General features: G+C 50.5%; 8 protein-coding genes across 8 annotated transcripts; 6 read left to right on the top strand and 2 right to left on the bottom strand.

The window, feature by feature from the left end:
* Positions 1–11: 11 nt before the first annotated feature.
* On the top strand, positions 12–2,870 carry V8C40DRAFT_266709 (uncharacterized protein; the record flags this gene model as incomplete). Its single annotated transcript, XM_083219781.1, has 1 exon — positions 12–2,870. A coding segment is annotated over one exon (2,859 nt), but the record flags the coding sequence as incomplete, so codon positions are not given.
* A 475-nt stretch (positions 2,871–3,345) lies between these two features.
* V8C40DRAFT_275305 (MFS transporter) lies at positions 3,346–4,929 on the bottom strand (the record flags this gene model as incomplete). Its single annotated transcript, XM_083220690.1, has 3 exons — positions 3,346–4,016; positions 4,077–4,590; positions 4,666–4,929. 3 exons carry the CDS (start codon positions 4,927–4,929, stop codon positions 3,346–3,348), a joined length of 1,449 nt encoding a protein of 482 aa, XP_083072847.1.
* Positions 4,930–5,968: 1,039 nt separating this feature from the next.
* Positions 5,969–7,336, bottom strand: V8C40DRAFT_279920 (RTA1 domain-containing protein). The gene is made up of 3 exons (XM_083221311.1): positions 6,972–7,336; positions 6,350–6,910; positions 5,969–6,290 (listed from the first exon to the last, which is right to left on the bottom strand). Exons 1-3 carry the CDS (start codon positions 7,188–7,190, stop codon positions 6,000–6,002), a joined length of 1,071 nt encoding a protein of 356 aa, XP_083072848.1. The 5' UTR covers positions 7,191–7,336; the 3' UTR covers positions 5,969–5,999.
* A 3,265-nt stretch (positions 7,337–10,601) lies between these two features.
* V8C40DRAFT_247453 (uncharacterized protein) lies at positions 10,602–11,172 on the top strand (the record flags this gene model as incomplete). The annotated part of the gene is made up of 1 exon (XM_083216329.1): positions 10,602–11,172. A coding segment is annotated over exon 1 (150 nt), but the record flags the coding sequence as incomplete, so codon positions are not given.
* A 930-nt stretch (positions 11,173–12,102) lies between these two features.
* On the top strand, positions 12,103–13,668 carry V8C40DRAFT_247454 (uncharacterized protein). The gene has a single exon (XM_083216330.1). It carries the CDS (start codon positions 12,256–12,258, stop codon positions 13,288–13,290), a length of 1,035 nt encoding a protein of 344 aa, XP_083072850.1. The 5' UTR covers positions 12,103–12,255; the 3' UTR covers positions 13,291–13,668.
* Positions 13,669–14,807: 1,139 nt separating this feature from the next.
* V8C40DRAFT_279922 (uncharacterized protein) lies at positions 14,808–15,596 on the top strand (the record flags this gene model as incomplete). The annotated part of the gene is made up of 1 exon (XM_083221312.1): positions 14,808–15,596. The coding sequence occupies exon 1, from the start codon at positions 14,898–14,900 to the stop codon at positions 15,594–15,596; it is 699 nt and encodes a 232-aa protein (XP_083072851.1). The 5' UTR covers positions 14,808–14,897.
* A 1,809-nt stretch (positions 15,597–17,405) lies between these two features.
* V8C40DRAFT_247455 (uncharacterized protein) lies at positions 17,406–17,639 on the top strand (the record flags this gene model as incomplete). The annotated part of the gene is made up of 1 exon (XM_083216331.1): positions 17,406–17,639. A coding segment is annotated over exon 1 (201 nt), but the record flags the coding sequence as incomplete, so codon positions are not given.
* A 412-nt stretch (positions 17,640–18,051) lies between these two features.
* V8C40DRAFT_31810 (uncharacterized protein) lies at positions 18,052–19,595 on the top strand. The gene is made up of 2 exons (XM_083222826.1): positions 18,052–18,632; positions 18,707–19,595. Exons 1-2 carry the CDS (start codon positions 18,178–18,180, stop codon positions 19,395–19,397), a joined length of 1,146 nt encoding a protein of 381 aa, XP_083072853.1. The 5' UTR covers positions 18,052–18,177; the 3' UTR covers positions 19,398–19,595.
* Positions 19,596–19,660: the final 65 nt, after the last annotated feature.

Genomic DNA, 19,660 nt, shown 5'->3' on the forward strand with positions numbered 1-19,660 from the left:
AATACCAACAGGGCAGTGAGGGCGAACACTATCAACAGGATGGTGAATACCAACAGGGCAGTGAGGGTGAACACTATCAACAGGATGGTGAATACCGACAGGACGGTGAATACCAAGAGGATGGTCAACTCCGTGAGGGTAACCGCTACCAGCAGGGTGGTGATTACCAAGAGGATGGTCAATCCCGTGGGGGTAACCGATACCAACAGGGTGATGATTACCAGCAGGATGGTGAGGGTGAACAATACCAAGAAGATGGTGAATACCAACAGGACGGTGATTACCAACAGGATGGTGAATACCAACAGGATGGTGAGGGTGAACAATACCAACAAGATGGTCAATACGAAAAGGATGGTCAACTCCGTGATGGTGATCGATACCAACAGAATGGTGATTACCAACAGAATGGTGATTACCAACAGAATGGTGATTACCAACAGAATGGTGATTACCAACAGAATGGTGATTACCAGCAGAATGGTGATTACCAAGAAGACGGTGAATACCAAGAAGACGGTGAATACCAACAGGATGGTCAACTCCACGACGGTGGCCGATACCAACAGGATGGTGAATCTCTAGAGTATGGTCAACTCCCTGAGGGTGGTCGATACCAACAGGGTGGCAAATCTCGTGAGACTGGTGAATACCAAGAGGATGGTGAAGACCAAGAGGATGGCGAATACCAAGAGGACGGACAATTCCGTGGTGGATACCGAGGGGACGGTGAATACCGAGAAGACAGTGCATCCCTTGCGAGCAGTCAAAACCGCGAGAGTGGTCAACACCGGGCGCATGGTCAACACGGCCAGAGTGGTCAAGACTGGGCGAATGGTAACCTCAGCGAGGATGGAGAACTCAGCGAGGATGGAGAACTCAGCGAGGATGGAGAACTCAGCGAGGATGGACTTCTGAGTGAGGATGGAGTTTTCAGTGAGGGTGGACGACTCATTGAGAGTGGACAACTCCTCAATGAGGATGGAGAACTCAGCGAGGATGAACTTCTCAGGGTTCTTAATGATGGAGAACTCGGTGAGGGTGAACTTATCAGCCTTCTCAATGATGGAGAACTCAGTGAGGATGCACTTCTCAGGGTTCTCAATAGGGCTGGACTTCTTGATGAGAATGGACAACTCATTGTAAATTCAGAGGGCGCGGACCTACTCGAGAAATGGCCATTTGGGCAGAATACTCCTAATCAAGGTGCGCAAGGTCCTCAAGGTCCTCAAGGCCCCGAGGGTCCTCAAGGCCCCCGAGGCAGCCAAGGTGTCAAAGGTGATACTGGCTCTCAGGGTCCTAAGGGAGACCAAGGAGCTCAGGGTCCCCAAGGTGTTCAGGGAAATCAGGGTAACCAAGGTGTCCAAGGCAACACTGGCGCCCAGGGTCCTCAGGGTCTTCAAGGTTTTCAAGGTCCTATTGGTCCTATTGGTCCTCAGGGTTTTCAAGGAAACCCGGGTCCCCAAGGTCCTCAAGGTGATCCAGGCCCTGCCGGTCCTGCCGGTGGTCCTGCCGGTCCTGCCGGTGCTGTAGGTCCTGCTGGTCCTGCCGGTGCTGACGGTGCTGTCGGTCCTGCTGGTCCTGCCGGTCCTCAGGGTGACCAAGGTCCTCAGGGTGACCCAGGTGCTGCCGGTGCTGACGGTGCTGTCGGTCCTGCTGGTCCTGCTGGTCCTGCTGGTGCTGACGGTGCTGTCGGTCCTGCTGGTGCTGATGGTGCTGTCGGTCCTGCTGGTCCTGCCGGTCCTGATGGTGCTGTCGGTCCTCAGGGTGACCCAGGTCCTATCGGTCCTCAGGGTGACCCAGGCCCTCAGGGTGATGTAGGTCCTATCGGTCCTCAGGGTGATCCAGGCCCTGCCGGTGCTGATGGTGCTGTCGGTCCTGCTGGTCCTTCCGGTGCTGATGGTGCTGTCGGTCCTGCTGGTCCTGTCGGTCCTCAGGGTGATCCAGGTCCTGCCGGTGCTGATGGTGCTGTCGGTCCTGCTGGTCCTGCCGGTGCTGATGGTGCTGTCGGTCCTGCCGGTCCTCAGGGTGATGTAGGTCCTATCGGTCCTGCTGGTCCTCAGGGTGATGTAGGCGCTACTGGTGCTATCGGTCCCATCGGTCCTCAGGGTGACCCAGGTCCTATCGGTCCTCAGGGTGTCCAAGGTGCTACGGGTGATGTAGGTGCTACTGGTGCTATCGGTCCCATCGGTCCTCAAGGTGACCCAGGTCCTGCCGGTCCTCAGGGTGTCCAAGGTGCTACGGGTGACACAGGTGCTACTGGTGCTATCGGTCCCATCGGTCCTCAGGGTGACCCAGGTCCCGCCGGTCCTCAGGGTGTCCAAGGTGCTACGGGTGATGTAGGTGCTACTGGTGCTATCGGTCCTCAAGGTCCTCAGGGTGACCCAGGTCCTATCGGTCCTCAGGGTGTCCAAGGTGCTCAGGGCGATGTAGGTGCCACTGGTGCTACTGGTGCTACTGGTGCTATAGGTCCTCAAGGGCCTCAAGGTATTCAAGGTGTTCCAGGACCAGCTTATGCGGAGTATGACTACACCGGCTGTTATCAGGCGCAATTGGTCGCCGGCCAAGCTTTTGGGCTTGATAATACAGGGACCAACGTTGTTTACAATAAGATTGAGACAGCATCTGTCGACGACTGCGCCGCCTTCTGCGCTACCAGAGGTGGTGGCGTTGGCCCTCCAACTCTGTTCATGACACTCTCGACAGATGATGATGGCAACTCCATTTGCGCATGTGGCGATGTGCTCGACGCCGGGGACTTAACAAACGGATGCAATTCGGCATGTACATTCCCACAGAATGGCCTCGTAGCCTATTGTGGTGGTCCGTTTAACGCGCTGCCGATTGTGTCTGTCTTTGGCGCCATCTAAGTTCACGGCTGGGTAACCAATCGATATTCATTTTGCCTCAGAATAGGAGTTTAACATTAGAATGAATATTGTTCAGACTTAATTCCAAGTGTATATTAATACCTTAGAGCTATTACAGCTGCAACTCTCGACCCTCTTCTCTTCGTTACAAATATAATCTCCGTATTAATCGTTTGACCATTATTGCCTGAATCCAGCTAACAACTTATCACTCTGTATATTTAGAAGTTCATTTTCAGAACACTTGGCAAGTATCACTATTTTTGTAAGCATTCTGTGCCTATATATGTAGGTACATACATATCGCTTACATATTACCTAAACAGCTTCATCTTACCTGCGTCATCCCTTCAGCCCAATTCAATATGCAGGAGCAGTTTCCTCTACAGTTAACAAACGGACACTTGGAAGGATATTGATACAATTTCCGGTGTGAGCGAATATCCTCTTATAATCCCATGACTCTAAAATTACATTACACCATCAAGTTTTTGGAAAGAGCCCTAATGCGCGGCCCATACTTGTAAAAGATGATTGGAATCGGAATCATTGCAACACTCACAAAGCCAAGAACGCTTGACGCCCACGCCACACCAAGTCCATGATACATGTAGCTGGCAAATAAGGGGAACCCGGCAGCGAAGAATGATCGCACGATTGTGTTTGCTCCTAGTGCGCTGTTTGCGACATGTGAATAGACGTCGAGAATATACGTCATTGCTGTGACAAAGATGCAAAGTAATCCGGAACCAACAAACAGACTACCAATGATCATTCCAACAACGGGGATATCAGGGGCAGAAGTCCACCCAAAAATGAATAGTCCGATGGGGAGCAAAACGCTGCCTGCCATCATCAGGGGTAGCCGCCGTTCGGGTGCTGGAGTGAGAGGGATTCCGGAAGAATCTTCGGCCATGATCTTTCTACTGGCTTGTTGAGCAATGACGGTTCGTGTTACAATCATGGCTGACCCGATAAAAACCCCAACCATCATTCCTAGGAATGGGAGCGAGGATAGGCCAAGTTTCCAGTGACGCTGTTCGCGGAAGATGATAGGATATGATGAAAAAACAATATACAGGATTCCGTAGACGAATGCCTGGTAGAGAGTCATGAGAACTAGGATGGGCTCGGTTCCTAATAGCACTGTAGAGACACATGTCAACAAGATGCAGGGGCTAAAATAAAAACACAGAGCAGCCTTACCAAAGGGGCGAACCAGATAGACCCGGACAAATTTACGCCATCTCCCAGTTTCTTTTGGCGCGTTCTGAAACGCAGGGTCAAGATTTTGTCTCTTCTGCAGAATGATGGGCGCATATGTCTCTGGCAGTCCGAAGAAAACGAGAACGGTACATGATCCTCCCATGATACAGCTTAGCCAGCCAGTCCACCGCCAGCCCAGATGACTAGCAGTAATGAAGTTTCCCATGACCGGAGCCAGCAAGGGGCCGCCAAGAACTATGCCAATGACAGTAGCCATGGCAATTGCGCGCTGCTCCGGGTGCCAAATATCGACCAGGCCACCACCAAAGAGGGCAATGGGCGATACGCCAGTCATTCCACACAGGAATCGCCCGATGAGGATCGTTTGCAGGTTTTTTCCAACGGCAACCGGGATGCAAAATATTGTGAAGAGGGCCATGCCCGCGAGCATCGGGTACCTTCTTCCAAACTGTTCAGATATTGGGCTCCAGAAAGGCGGTCCAACGGAGTAGCCCTATGACGAAAGAGAGCAAACGTCAGCCCAAACACAGCCTTGTAGACGAGATACAATATGTTAGACACGACTTACAACAACAAACAAGCTGACTCCGAGAGTCACAACCTCTGGCCCCACACCAAACTCCTCGCTGATTGCTTGAGCACCGCTGCTGAAGATACTGGAAGACACCGATGCCACCAAGTTTCCAGCTATCCATATGAAAGTAATAAACAGCCTCCTCAACAACGACCAATTCTTGGGATTATCCGGATCATTTGCGTCTTTGAAAGCCAACGGGCTAGGGCTAGGGGGACTCGGTGTAATTGTGTCCGCGTCGCTGGTTGCCGGACTCATGGAGGGAGCGGCACTCTCGATTTCGTCTTGGGCCGCCATCGTGATGACTCCAGTGATGGGATATTTCACTTATAGCAAACCATCATAGAAGTCTTGGCAAATGGTAACCACTTTTCGGAGAATTTCATTCTATATAGACCTTTACCCTAGTATGGGGTAACGCTGAGGAGGTATGTCAATGTAAGCATGTGCTTAGAAATGGCTGAGCTTAGCGCCGCGGAGAAGCAAGCGTCGGTAATCAAGGCTATAGCGGGTATCATGGCTTTCACGGCTGTAGAAGCCCGATCATTGACTATTTGGGGAAATTCCTATCTGATTTAGACAAGTTTCGGCACCTTTGCCGAGATGCATCTCTTTTTCTACGGTGTACAGCTGGACCAGCTTGTGACATGTCTCGCCTCGGCGACAAGTGGAATACTGATAAAGCAAGATTTTGAAAGCTTGGGACGGCAAATCTTGGCCATGAAGGAGCAAGGTCAAGTACTCAAATGCACAACTAGAGAGCATGTATGGAAAGTACATCTCAAATATCTAAGCCCTATCTACGGGCATTAGCGACAAGACTCACATGAAAGAATGCACGGGCACCTGTTCAGTGATGCCCTGAAAGCACTGCCTAATGCCGAGGCCACGGACAAAAATCCTGGAAGGCTTTGAGTGTCTGCTCCGGACTAAAGCGGATGAAGGTGGGCAAGGCGGACCGGCTTCGGCCCCACTCCGCCAGCATCTTCCCCTTTCGGAACGCAAGAGCCGTAGACGGATAAATCTCGTTTGCTAGGAGAAAAAAACACACTTTCAGCTGATATTACTCTTGATTAATCTATGAAGGTATTAAATATATATTGTATGAACAGTTCTCTTGTTTATCCATTATGGAGAAAGCCTTTCGCCGTCTCTCCCTATCCGATGACCCCCGTGATGAACTTCCCTTTAATTCGCAATAAAACAACAAAGAACACCAAAATCAATGACAAATGGAATAGCCTCTGGAACGCTGGAAAATACCTATAACATCCTTTTCATTAGAACATGACAAAAACTCCAATCTGCAATCACGGACAAGCCTCTTCTCATACTTGTCCATAAGCTCCCAACCTCTTGGCCTCCTTGTCCGCTTTTTTCTGCTCCTTCACGGCTTTCTTTTCTGCTTTCTTTACCTTCTTCTCCTCTTTCTTCGCATCTCGAAGGCTGCTATTGGGTCCTGTGATGAATCGTCCGGGATGGACTATGGCCAGGATGAGCAGGGCCGCCAGCATCGGGAAGGCGTCGAGGGAGTAAAAGTAGTACTCGTGGTAAGGGATGGGGTTGGTGTCGGGATCGCGGCCGCCGAGGAACTCGACGAGTCGGAAAATAATGCGCATCTACAAGGGGATGTTCCGTTAGTGGGGACCTGACTGAGTTGCACAAGCAAGACACGTACAGTAATAAACGCCAGTACAGCGTAAAGAGCATATAACAGCGCCAGGGCACCCCTTGGTCTCTCAGTTTCGCGACGGTCTTCTCCATTGGCCGAGTTCAGGTTGACTTCCTCCGGCTGCAGATGCCGCTCCTTGTTGAGTTTATTGATGCGGCGGTGGAAAGCAATCATGAGACCTATAAAGCAGAGGATAAAAACCTCTTGCAACCCGATACCACCCTCATAGATGTGCATTCCTATTTCCTGCGTCGAGGCAGATACGCCAGGGGAGACGAGGACACCACCAGAGGCTTGCACAATGAAAGAGAGGATATCTGCCAGGACAAAGAGCTTTGAGACCTGGGAGGCCTTGACAATCCAGACTTTTCTGTCAGGAATGTATACATGAACCATGCGGGCAAAAGTCATGTAGACAAAGGCATTGACCCAAAGGGGAGACAGCAGAAAGAGGATTTGCCAAATTGTGGCAAAGGTAACGTTCTGTTGGTTGTGTGCTCCGACGGTATGGAAGGCGAAGGCTATCGTCTCCCAAGCGGCAGCCATGATGAGCACCCAGGCATAACCCTATGATGTACGTGAGATCATGTCGCGAGGAGTGCTGAGTAAGGAGTACGCCGTTACTGACCTTTTTGAAAATAAACGCCTCGATGATGTGAATCAAGGTGAGCACACCGAAGAGGATGGTGACTACCACCGCCGGGATGAATGCTGGGATCGCATTGTAATTGGAGTTGCAGGCGATGATGGGCACTTCGCCATATTTGCCGGGAACAGCAGTTGTACAAGTCGGCTCAGCGGTGCTTGTCGCGCTTGTAGGAGCCAAATGAGTCGTTGGAGTAGCCATTAGGCTTTGCGAGATAAGGGGTATATGCGGTGTAACAAGCTGCAAAGAACTTTAGAGTAGTAGAACAAACTATTTGCCGTGTTCCTAATGAAAGGTTGGGATAGGCTTCATATACTTGATATATATCCTCGACTTGAGAATGCCTCACAACAATCCCGACTGACTCTTTGGCCACAGGAAATCGTGGCCATGAATCCTTAAAAAGCATAATCATTAACAATAAATCCTATATCCTTCTATTCTTAGTCATTCAACCAACGCACAACCGTGATAATCCGCCTACGCTTGGCCCAAGGGCCAAACCGAACTAACAGCTTGTGCGGGCCGCCCTAACTCCGCCATTGGTAAGAATCAACTAGGACCACGCGGCAAAACGCCAGCTCAGCCTCGCAAATGGGATGATTGATCCTTCGAAGAATCGGGGACACACGAAGCCTGTCCAGGCCAAGTGTGGCTGACAGGATCTTCTATGCTGGGGCTAATGCATCCGCCACCAAGGTCAGAAGCTTGACGCTCTTGATCCTGTCGATACAGCAATATTAACGGGCATAATAATGAAATCCGAAATCTTTTATCGAAAAGTTATAAGCCGAAAGCCTATGCACCTCGTATCGTTTATACGGACGACGCGCAATATCATGCAAAACGCCCTAGTGGGCCGCAACGCTTGCAAATCGCTGGCAGTGCAGTCCATTCTAGATCGAAAACAGCTTAGATATCAAGGGTCCTCCTGGTAGCGAGCGTACGAGTACATTGACTTGCCTAAAAGGGGTGCTCAGCTCTCAAATTCCCGACCAACAGGCTCTTCATTCAACGTTAGTTACTAAGTCGTTGGCCCGCCTCGGGTACAGTATCGCGTGTACACGTATTGGCCGCATCAATTGTGGCTTGGGCGTAGGATTTGGTGGAAAATTCAGTATGGGCTTGCATCATTGCGCGTATTTGTATGAGACTGGCCACTGCAATACAGGGCATAGGCAGATTTCGAGGGATTCTGTGAGATTTTAAAGCGGCATCAAGCTGTATGAAGCTTTAGTGTTTGAAGCGCAGGCAGCTGTTGCTGTTAGTCCAAACGTTGATACGTCTTTGAAGTTTAACATCAAACATTCGGCTGTTGGGCCGTGTATGAAGGAGCCCAGCAATGCCCTATGCAATTTCCGATATCCTGAATTATGAGGCATGTGATGTCCTTCGAGGATCCTCGTGTTATTCTTCGAAATAGAAGAGATGCCCGCTTCACTGCAATTTTCTCATTAAAAAAACTAGTCTAGTACATGCAAAAGCGTCGAGTTCTGATGTCTTAGCATTTACTTTGGGCTACGTATACCGCAACCTCCATCTATGTTCTCATCTAGCCTTAAGCGTATGAATTTCGCTTCAGTTATCGTAAAATTGGTTGGCAAATAGAACAAGCATCTTACATCCGTATGTGCCGTATTTTAAAGATCGCGAACCGCGTCAGTTGCGTAAGATAAGACGTACAGCCATAGGGGTGAACTGTGATTGGGTGTCTATTCTTCCTATTCGTGTCTCTAGAATGAAAAACAATGCCGGCGAGCAGCCTGTATCATGGGATATTCCCAGTTGTCATATTCGTTCCCTGACCTCAATAGGCTCTAGACATATGATGAGATAAGGAGAGACGTTTATGATACGCAATCAGATTGCCTATCAGGTGTTAGGATGATGTGCACCTTTGATGAAGAAAGAAATGACCTGGGAGTGTATAAATGATATGTAACTGCATAATCACAGTGTCTTCTAATGAGAGTGCTGGCACGCAGCTCAAGAGACGAAACCCAAAAGGCTCAAAACTCTTTCGATATAGTACATTGTTCGTTACTTACAAGCAGAAAAGGGCATGTTGCGGTGCTCAGTCATCAAAAGGACGACTAATTGAAGCAGCGAAGGTCCTGTACTTGACATGTGCCGTGTTTGGGTGTGACGTAGCCTGCATGTACATGTACCCAAGGTACAGGTAGCTAGAGTCCCATGTTCGCCAAAAAAAAATCATTCATACAAATCCATTATTAGGTACTTGATGTACTAAATTTCCTCGCATCCACTTAAAGTGGTGATGCTCCCTCGCTTTCCTGTTGTGGAGAGAATAGCCATCAATATTCTCTTTGGCATAGACAACCTCTTGCAGAGGCTTTCGCGATGTCATAGAAACAAGAGGAGGGACACTCCTAGCTGCTCTGAAACTACCTGAGCCTAGTCCAGAAAAATATGGGTGGCTGCGCCTTACGGACCCGTGGACCCTTCTTCACAGCATTTTTAACCTCACTCGAGGCTTGGAGGTATTGCAGCACCAACCTACAGCGCAGTATGATTCGCGCCTGGTATCCTGCCAAATAAGGCTGCCAGCCAATCACTGGGCCATTGTAGGGCTGCTAATATTTCACAGCATTTTTAACCTCTCCCGAGGCTTGAAGCGACTATCAGACAAAACGACGGGAGCTTCTGCTGTGCCATGTGGCAACCATTCACAGCATTTTTAACCTCACTCAAGGCTTGAAGAGGCAACTCCCGTGCAATTGCTTCCACTCTTCCACTCTCCCTTCTCAAGGTGAAAATCCCACAACGGACATGACGATTAACATGCATTTTATCACGGCGCAATTGTGAGTTCATCTGAATCTGTAGGCTCGAGTATCTTAAAGTTGGATGGACAAAAGGACATGATCCGAGAGAGTATAAAGGATGTGGATCTGTATGCGTCTTTATAATGCCTCTTGGTTTGAGTGCTGATTGCGATTTGCAATGCCTATTACGTTATGCAAGTAGCAGAGGCCATATTGCAGTGACTGAGTGCATGCAGTCATTGAAGTGACGTAATTGAGGCAGTAGACATTGGACGATCTGAGTTCATATTCAACCTTCACAGCATTTTTAACCTCACCCGAGACTTGGAGAGGTGCAGCCTGAGGAATCGCTTACATGCTTCTGCCTTGGGGCGCGTACCACACCATAAACACACCGTTATTGGCAGGTATTTGATCGCGATGCAAGTACTAACACATCAGACTCTGCAAGTTCCAGTATCTCGTTGCAGTGAATAGCAGGCGACTGCCGGCTATCTCGTGTAAGTCCTTTTCCACGACGGTTCGCCGAACACACCACCAGCCTTCAGCGTGCAAGTAACCCTTCAGCTATCTGGATCTAAATACAAGGCGCACAGTGACTAAACTGTAAACCCTCTAGTTTTGTGTGCCAACATACAGGGATCTCCATTGTAACCGTCGCAATGCCGCATTCCAGCCCCTGCAAGGTTTTACCAAGTTTGCTCCACAGGGGGCTTGTGTTGCCCTAACAGCCTAACAAGGGCGCCACCGTCGCCGCCCATTTTTATTCTCCTCTCCTCCCTCCCTCCCTCCTTCTTCTTTCTTCCTCTCTTTCATCCTTCTTTCATCTCGTCGTTCATTCGCGTCTTGTCGCTCATCTTCTGTGTATTCGCATTCATTTTCTCTCTTTATCCATCTTACTCCTCTTTCCCCTTTCATTCCATCCCATTCTATTTCCATCCGCTTCGCATAAAAGTACATCCGCCGCCCAGAGCAAAGGTACATCTGCACACGTACCTCCCGGAAAAATAATACCCCCGCTATGCCATTCGCGGAATAGCCTTATCACCCCCGGAACTCCCTTCCCGTTTAAATTGCCCACTTAGCAACGTAGTTTCTCTCAACGGTCTCGGGGCTCGTAACTTGGCTCTTGTCCACTGGCACCTCGTTTGAACCCCGGCTGTTGCAGAGTTCTGCAAGAGTTGCCGCCTCCAGCGATGCTTGAACGCAGCCACGATAGGAGATCGGACACCTTTGTCGGGGTATTCCCGCTGCTTACGCGGTGGGAGCCGAGTACTTGGGGGGCGCTGGGAATATTTTTGCAGTTTTGTAGTATGATATCTGGTGATGTTGGTGATGTTGGTGATGTTTTTTTTTTTTTTTGGTGAAGAGAAAGCGAGCGTAGATCAAGAACAAAAGAAAAAAAGAAAAAAAAAGGGAATAAGAGAAGTGGATAGAAGAAAAAGAGACAAAAAAGAGAGAAACTTGGAGTATTCTATGGTGGTGGTCATGATCATGCATGATTTACTGTTCTCTTTTTATATGCCCAGCATCGTGTACAACCGGCATCTGTTTGGCGTGCACTTTCATTGCCATGAGGTCATTGTCTAAGACTTCTTTCAGCTCTTCCTTCTCCTTGATAACATATGCTGTGATTGCGGCTAGCAATTCCCCCGATATCAGTCGGTAGGTTTTCACGTATGTGATATTCTGATAGAATGGCGATGCTACTCAGGGTTTTGCTGTTGGGATAGACGAGCACCTACCAAAAATGTCTCCATATCTGATCAAAGAAATAGCACTGCCCTAACAATTGATGTTGATTGCTGAACTCATAAATGCTATTGCGTGATTCGAGTGTCACAACAGATAATGTGTGTAGTCTCTTGGCCGTCAGTAGTAGAGAGTCGAAGACATGTATGTACTCGCACGACGACACGGCTCCATATGCTCTGCATACCTTCACCAACAACAGCATCAAGTCGGAATACATCGCGTGCAAATAAACAGCATCCAATTCCATAAATACCTGCAAAAAAAAAAAAAAAAAAAAAAAAGAGCAGCATCAAAATAACCACCACCCCGTATACTTACTCAGGTGCCTCACTACTAGGTAGTCCACTACAGACGTCAAGTCACTCATAAGGCGCAGCAGCAACAACACCACATTTAGCGATTACTCATCCCCCCAAGCATACAAATTTCACGCACGCCCAAAATCCCTTATCGTCTAATGTTTCCCGATCCCGTCAAGCGCGCCATGCAGGCATCGGGCTGTTCTTTAAAGATGGCATCATACTCTCGAGCCAAGACGCATGTCGCGAGGCACCAAAGCGGGGGAGCGTGAGGGGAAGGGTAAAAGACGAACCGAAGCGTTCCGGAGGGTCGATATAATAAAGATTGACCTTCCAATTATTTTTCACTTCATACATAATACCTTGTAATCTTGAAATCATTCAATTGGCACTAAATATAAGCTTACTTTCGTACATTCACCAATCATGGCGACGGCATCATCCAGCCCTCCTCCCGGCTTCGTCACCCTCTCGGCTCTAGATGCTGGCCACCTCTCCCTCCCAGAACACATGTTTGTCAACGACGCAGACCCAGTAAAGAAGAATCTCGTCCCATCTCTCTCATTCCTCATCCGCCACGCATCTCCAGATGGCAGCGTCGCCAACCTCGTCTTCGACCTCGGCGTCAAGCGCGACTTAAACTACACGCCTGCTCAGCAAAACGAGCTCGAAATCTGGAGGCCGCTCATCACCGAGACCGATTGTGCCAAGAGTCTGCGCAACGGAGTCGCTGATGCTCCCGGCGGCGCAAGCAACGGCGTACTCCTAGATCCAACCAAGGACATTGACTACATCATCATCAGCCACGCACACTGGGACCACACCGGCACGCCCTCAGACTTCCCCACGGCAACGTTTGCTGTGGGATCCGGAACCCTCGATCTCTTCCAGAACGGCGCTGGACCGGCATATCCATCGATTTTCTTCAACAAGGACGAGCTTCCCGCTCTCCGCACCGTCGAGTTCCCTCCTGTCGTACGCACGGGAGTGTATGGAAACGAGCCCTATGCGCCAAAACATACGCCACTCCCGTCAAACACCCAGGCTAAGCCTCCCGCAGCCGCTTCTTCATGGGCTTGGAAGCCGTTTGGCGATCTCCCCAACACCCTCGATTTCTTCGGCGACGGCAGTCTCTACGTGGTTGATACGCCAGGCCACATTTACGGCCATGTGAATCTGCTTGCTCGGCTAGGGGAGCGAAGATACGTCTATCTCGCTGCAGACTGCTGTCACGACAGACGATTGGTGACGGGCGAAAAGCAGATTGGATTGTACGATGACGGTCATGGTGGCTTGAGGAGCATCCACACTGATACTGAAGAGGCACGCAGATCTTTGGAAAGACTAAAAACTTTCTTGAAGAATCATCGTGCGGATGGGAACGAGGTGGAAGCCATCCTTGCCCATGATCCTGTTTGGCGGAAAGAAAATGCACATGCGTGCTGGCCTGGAAAGCTATAAGCCGGCTTTTTATGAGCATCAAAGAGATGATGTGGTGACTTTATGACTGGATTTTGTAATGATTTCTATTTAATTGCACAAGTAGACTGTTGAGACGCTTTGTAGTCAGGAGACTACCTTAGCTGTGGGTGTGTGAGAGAGTACGGTATCAAAGGCTTGGGCCACAGTAGAGACTAAACTTTTAATTACGAGAATAGAAGACAAATACGGAGCCGAGAGAGCCAGAGGGAGTGTGAATAGCAAGATGAATAGTTTTCATTATATACTGGTCATTTATGGACAAGTCAAAATTCAATATCTCGGGGTCATGTCATAGCTTTTACGAGAGACGCATCATTCCCCTGCGCCGCGTTTTGTCAAATGCGTCAAAGAGTCAATGGGCCTCTCCAGCGTTCTTGTTGGGACATCGCCTGGACGGCAAATACGTGCGCCTAATCAACAATTCAGATGCGAGTACTTCTCGTATACCGAGGCTTGGCAAAAGTAACGCAGCTAATGACGGCATCACTATTGGACTGTTGCTGCCCATCGAATAATTGCAGCAACGACCAATACCGCAATTATTGTTCTGGGATTGTTCAGATGGACTATCCATTGAGCAATCTGTACTCTCCAAAATCCACCCAATACGACACCCCAGCTTCTAGCCACGAGGACAAAGCTCTGCAGAGCTGCACCTGCATGAATCCATCTTCTTTTAGCGCATCAGAGCATCTCGTATCTGTTCAGCCGAGGGCGATATGTACACCCCCGAGGCTGCCGACAGGATCTTGCTCCACCGCACCGAGACAAATGTCATTTCTTACAGGCTACTGGCAAGCACCAAAGCCGGAGACTTGGCTCTCTGGGATCGCCTGCGGCCGAGGGGCATCATTGGCCCATCTGTATAACAAAGACTTGGCACCGACTAGGATCGGTTGCGTTCTTGGCAAACTGCAGGGACGGGCTGCTAGCCACATGTAATCTCTTGGCCTGGGACAAAACTTTAAATTCGTAAGGCTGACGCCCCTTTGAGAAGATGATTGAGAAGACGACGACGGATTTCTGTTGATCAAAGAAATCTGTTAGCTCTTCAGAGTACTCAAAGCGGAGGGGAGAAGTGGTGAACAAATGAGAGAAAGCTCAATGCGGCTTGTTGGGGGTGCCAAAACAATAGACAAAGGCCTTGTTGTCTTTTTATCCATCATTCTTCAACATCGACGCTCCCTTTCAATAAAACCGCATAAAGCAAAGCAACCAAACATAGCAGAACAGAGCAAAGAGAGGAGTTTCTCTTTGAATCATGTTTCATCAAAGACAGCGAATACGTACATATATAGGAGGATGGTTCTGATGATTTGGCATTAGCGATGAAGAGGTAGATTATCAGAGAAATAGAGCACGACAATATGCCATCCGATCAACCAGAACCAAGCAGGCCACGCAGAGTAAGAATATTTGGGGCTTCTGCGGCTCGTCGAACAAGATCTGTCTCTCAACAGAGCGCTTCGCCACGCCTATCAGCAAGACATTTCATTGTAAGCAGCAGCAGCAGCAGCAGCAGTAATGCCTCAATATTGCCCACTCTTAGTTCAACAAGCAGCGTGACAAGCCGAACGGGATCGCCAATGACAGCGGCATCGCAAAAGCCATCTCCAGCCGTGGTCAAGATTGATAAAGCCACTTACTGGCCAACCGTACGAGAGTATATCAAAAACGGAGGACATGAAGCTGGCCTTGGTCGGATTCAAGTACAATGTTTAATCTGCCATGAAGAACTGCCTGTGCGGGGCGTCGAGCCAAGCGAGGAGCTGCTCCAACACAAGGAACCCGTGGTGATGGGTTGCGGACACATCTTTTGCCGCCCATGTTTGGCGGAGTGGTGGTGCAATTACAAGCCTACATGCCCTCTGTGTCAAAAAAGAACGGAGTGTCAGGGGTGCAAAGCTCAAGCACGCTGGGTCGCCATTCCCAAGAATAACGACGACTTGAATGAAGTCCCCCCGACAGAATCAGAACGCCCAGGCAAGGAGCTGCCGTCCTTGTGCGTCCGCTGTGAGGCGCGCCGCTGGTGGATATTCGATGTGGACCACGGACGGCACGGCCTGCCGTCCCGCGGTGTGATAGATTCGGATTTCCAGAGGCTGATGTATCACATGATGGACCGTTTGGAGGACCGAAAGATGGCGATGGGAATGGACGAGATGGAACAGGAGCTGCTGGTGCTATTCAACGAGCACTTCATGCGGCTATTGGAAAAGAGGGAGCAGTACATCTCGGAGTACGCGCATGATCCCTTGAACGCGAGGATTCATGGATTTGGATGAGACTTGCGGTTGCGATTCGGCCGAGTGGATGAAGTGATGGCGAGCCGTGGTGGTTCAAACGTTTGTGCTGATAACGGGACGGACAATGGGATGGACTGTGGTTTGTGATTTGTGATGGGATGACGGAGACGGCAGGCAGGCTAGAATAGAAATGGGAAAGGCTTGGGGGAGCTCTGTGCCGGTATATGCAGGGACGTGGAGGGCTGGTTGTCTTGGGCATTGTTGTGATGTTTCTGATATCGGATGGATGATGTGTGTGGTGTTGGTAGACCAGCGGACATTGGATTGCACCGGCAGTTACTTGGGTACAGCTTCCATGGAGGTCGAGGTAGGAGTACCTGGGGCGTGTTAGGCGGGATGGTGCAATTGCGGTGTCTATTTCTAGTGGCTGCATGTAGTGCCCTAGGTACTTGCGGAGTTTGGGGGAAGCTACTGGAGAGCTGGTGACGTTGAGTTGCAAGTCTCCTTTTGCTCGTATAGAATCAATAGAGTAGCACTCGTTGTATCCTCGCATCGACATCCATTAGATATAGCATCATTACCTTGATACATGATTTTTATGTTACGTATCTCTGCTACATATGTGAAATAGAGGAGAAGACGATAGATACATACCCGTAGCTTTGAAGCTTGGAGGCTCTGCTGGAACCCGTTGACCTGTACCAAGAGCTTCCACGTATCCTGTTAGCACGAGTTACTTGACCAACCCCCATGATGACTGTATCACTCAACTATTTCTGCGGCGGGTTTTAGCAAGCGCGTCGCCGATATTCCCAGCACTTGGCGCTAGAGCAAATGCAGAGAGAGGCTAGAAGGCGCTTCAAGCTCGTTTAGGAACCCCCATGCGCAAGAACTGAGTTTTTTTCGTTGGCGGCTGACGTTGACGCATTGGATCAATTTCTTACACCAAGGACCAAAAAGCACATAAGCCTCCATCCAACCAGCCAAAGCCCAATTGAATCGCTGTGAGCGCTGCAGGCTGAGCCAGTCGAGTGTGCTGCTGTGGCCCGCTAGCGGCATTCTGGGCGCCCACAGCGGAGCTCGCTCGGCACCTACCAGCCGGGACCAAACCCCTAGAAGCTGGATTGTTGCAGGTGCTGGGCGTTTCAAAGAATACAGTGCGAGTGCGCACGCCTCGTGTTGCGATGGATTGCATCAGTAATACTCCGTGACATAGCACTTGATGTGATTGATGCCCAGGTGGCGATGTTCAAGCACCAGGAATGGTGAATGGATGACGGGAAGCGTCGCAGCAGTGCCAGCCTCGGTGAATTATTGAAATAGGTACAAACTGCCGGGAATGGGGGATGGCCATCATAATACTGGCAGAGATTCAGAGTAGCGAGATGATGCATCCATCAATGTTATCTGACGAGTCGGAACAGCGGCGATTACAATACAATGGGCAGGCTAATGATGCAGCTCACCGGTTCTGTCGAGAGCAACCTAAGAAAGTCCATCGAACTTGTTGATCAAATCAAATAGCAGACAGTGCATGTCTCGCACGGTGCCGTCACATCAAAAAAATGCATCCCATCCCGGTGCATGGGACTTGGACGCGCTTCATCGGCAACATTCTCGCCGAGCGCCTTTTTGGGGGGCTCTTTGGGCTCTTTTGGGGGGGCACCATGCCTCATAGCTATGGGGGTTGAAGCGCCTGGAAATTCGACGATTTGATGGCGGCACACACCTTGACACCCCCCAAAAAGCAAAGCCGCAGCCCCCCGTTCGGCCACTGCGCTGCCATTGGCGCTTCGCTGGGCCTACTCGGATGATACGGCCGGAAGGGCCCGCAAGGCGACCGTCGCTCACGCAGATGCCAGATGCTTGGATGCCGATTTTCCGTGAACCAACACTCGACAGGAGGTTTTGCAAGGCGGGGAACAAGGGCATCCGAGATGGCCCAAATGGTTCAGAAACTGTCTCTCGCTGTCTCGCCGCGTGTGTCTGCGTCTGTGTCCCGGCCGGAGTCGGTTGTCTCTCTCTCTTCTTCTTTCTCTCCTCCATCGTCCATCATTCTCTCTTCTTCTTCTCTCTCCCAGACTCCTCCCTGACCATCGAACCAACAAGCATTTCGTCCGTTCTGACTCAAGTCAAGCGCTCTCTATTTCTGCCCTCCGGCCGCCGCCGCTGCTGCTGCCCTCGTAACCGTCGCTTTTTGCCACGACTCGCGATTCGAAGCTTCTGCTCTCCAAATCCGAATCCGAAACCGATCAGCAGCAAAAAAAATTCAACAACTGCGCATACCTCGCTCCTCCTCCTCCTCAGGACAACAAGAGTCATTCGCAACGACGGGCATGATCATGGCTTGAGGCTGCCATCGTGTTGAGGACAGCGCCCCATTCTTTCGAATCGCATCCTCATCGCGAACCGAAATCTAAATCTCCAAGCCAAGCCAAGCGAAAGGACTGGACCCTGCACTCCGCGGCTTGGCAGCTTGGAACTTGTCGCATATCGAGATTGACGCCATCATCTCGAGCCACCCGCGCCACAGAACTGACGACTGCCCTCTGCGCCGTCGAGCATTTTCCAGATATCCTCTCTCTCCCTGCAGCGTCACGAATTGGACCGAGACATCACCATGGCCACCTCCGTCCCGATCCTCGAGCAGCTCTGCGTCACCACGGCCATTATTGGCCTGCTGGCCATTGGCGGCAAGACCATCGACTCGCTCTATGAGATGAACACCAGTCCCGGCCGAGACACGGCGATCCTCAACAAGGCGCTCCAAGAAGTCAAGCAGTGTCGCTCCTCGGTCCACATCCTATACAAGAATTTTTCACTACTCGAGGCCGGCACGCTACCGTATCCCGATCGGGCGACATGGATCAGCACCGACGACCTGATCGCGACGCTGACGGACACTGTCCTCGCAATCACCGACTTGCAAGAGGCCATCGAGCCCATCGAGCTGTGCCAAGGGCTGGCCGCACGCATTGTCGCGTGCAATGAACACTCCCAGAGACTAACCAGCCTGTCCACAAGGCTACGGTGGCACAATCTGACTATGAACATGATGATGACTATCCTAAAGTGGTAAGCAACCTCTCAGTAACCACCCCGGCGAGTTGCTTGTCTTGCTTGACCCCAGGCTAACACCAATTGCCCAGTCCCGGCGAGCAGGATGCCCAGAACAGCAGGCTTGGCCTCGAGCGACGAATGACCCGGCTGCTCTCCTCCAACAGCGACATTGCGCTACGCATGCGCCGCCTGCGAGACACCTTTGGCGCACGGTCCATGGCCCGACGCGCGATTCCAAATTACGCCCCCATCGCCCAGAATGCGCCGCGGCTACCCGCGGACCGCACATCTTCAGCCTCGTCCATATCCGAGGGATCAACGTCGGCAGCCTCCGGCCAGCAGATGGCTGCTGAGACCGAGGCCGTTCCTCAGCCACGACTATGGTCCATCTTTTCTGGCTACAACCTTGCCGACATTCCTGTCCTATCCATGATTCCTCTCCCAGTCTTGACTCTCGAGCTCCGTGACAATGAATTTTACACATTTGACTTTGCCCAGCGAGTCAGCCATGACCTCGTCGAGCTCATGCAGCTCGATCCCGGCCAGCAGGGCACCAGCAAGATGCTGCGTGTCATCCTCTCCAAGCCCGTCATCGCTCTTCCCCCAGGCACCGCCGGCATGAACATAACTCCTAATACCACGGCCGTGGACCTCGAACCGCCGGCTGTCGAACCCACCCCTACAAGCACGACGCCTGCCGAACCGTTGCGCACGAAGAAGAAGATTATGAGCTTCAAGAACCCGCTCAAGCACCGCATTCGACGGAAGAAGCTCAAATGACTATCCTGGAAGACGTGTTTTGGCTTGTATCAGCCAACCACGACCAGGGAGAAGATACAGTGAAATGTTGAAGACTGTTTTACACATGCACATAGCAAATCACCGGGAATAATGTCGCGCGCAATAGAGGATCATCTTTTCAGGGAAAGGCAACAAGGACGCCCTTTTTTATCTCCTTTTTTTTATTATTCGAGGCACACAGATTTATTATCTCTTGTGAGCTATGGCCTCTCTAGTTTGTCCATTTATTACTCTTTTTTTTT

The sequence above is a fragment of the Trichoderma camerunense genome (assembly GCF_050948025.1).
Source record: "Trichoderma camerunense strain CBS 138272 chromosome Unknown V8C40scaffold_10, whole genome shotgun sequence".
NCBI classification, from domain to species: Eukaryota; Fungi; Ascomycota; class Sordariomycetes; order Hypocreales; family Hypocreaceae; genus Trichoderma; species Trichoderma camerunense.

Excerpts from the sequence above, each read along its gene's own strand:
- V8C40DRAFT_279920 (XM_083221311.1), bottom strand. The coding sequence starts at position 7,190 with ATGGCTACTCCAACGACTCATTTGGCTCCTACAAGCGCGACAAGCACC. Across the intron at positions 6,911-6,971 it reads AGGCGTTTATTTTCAAAAAG|GGTTATGCCTGGGTGCTCAT; the intron begins GTCAGTAACGGC and ends CGTACATCATAG. Across the intron at positions 6,291-6,349 it reads CTGTACTGGCGTTTATTACT|ATGCGCATTATTTTCCGACT; the intron begins GTACGTGTCTTG and ends ATCCCCTTGTAG.
- V8C40DRAFT_247454 (XM_083216330.1), top strand. The coding sequence starts at position 12,256 with ATGGCGACGGCATCATCCAGCCCTCCTCCCGGCTTCGTCACCCTCTCG.
- V8C40DRAFT_31810 (XM_083222826.1), top strand. The coding sequence starts at position 18,178 with ATGGCCACCTCCGTCCCGATCCTCGAGCAGCTCTGCGTCACCACGGCC. Across the intron at positions 18,633-18,706 it reads ATGATGACTATCCTAAAGTG|TCCCGGCGAGCAGGATGCCC; the intron begins GTAAGCAACCTC and ends CCAATTGCCCAG.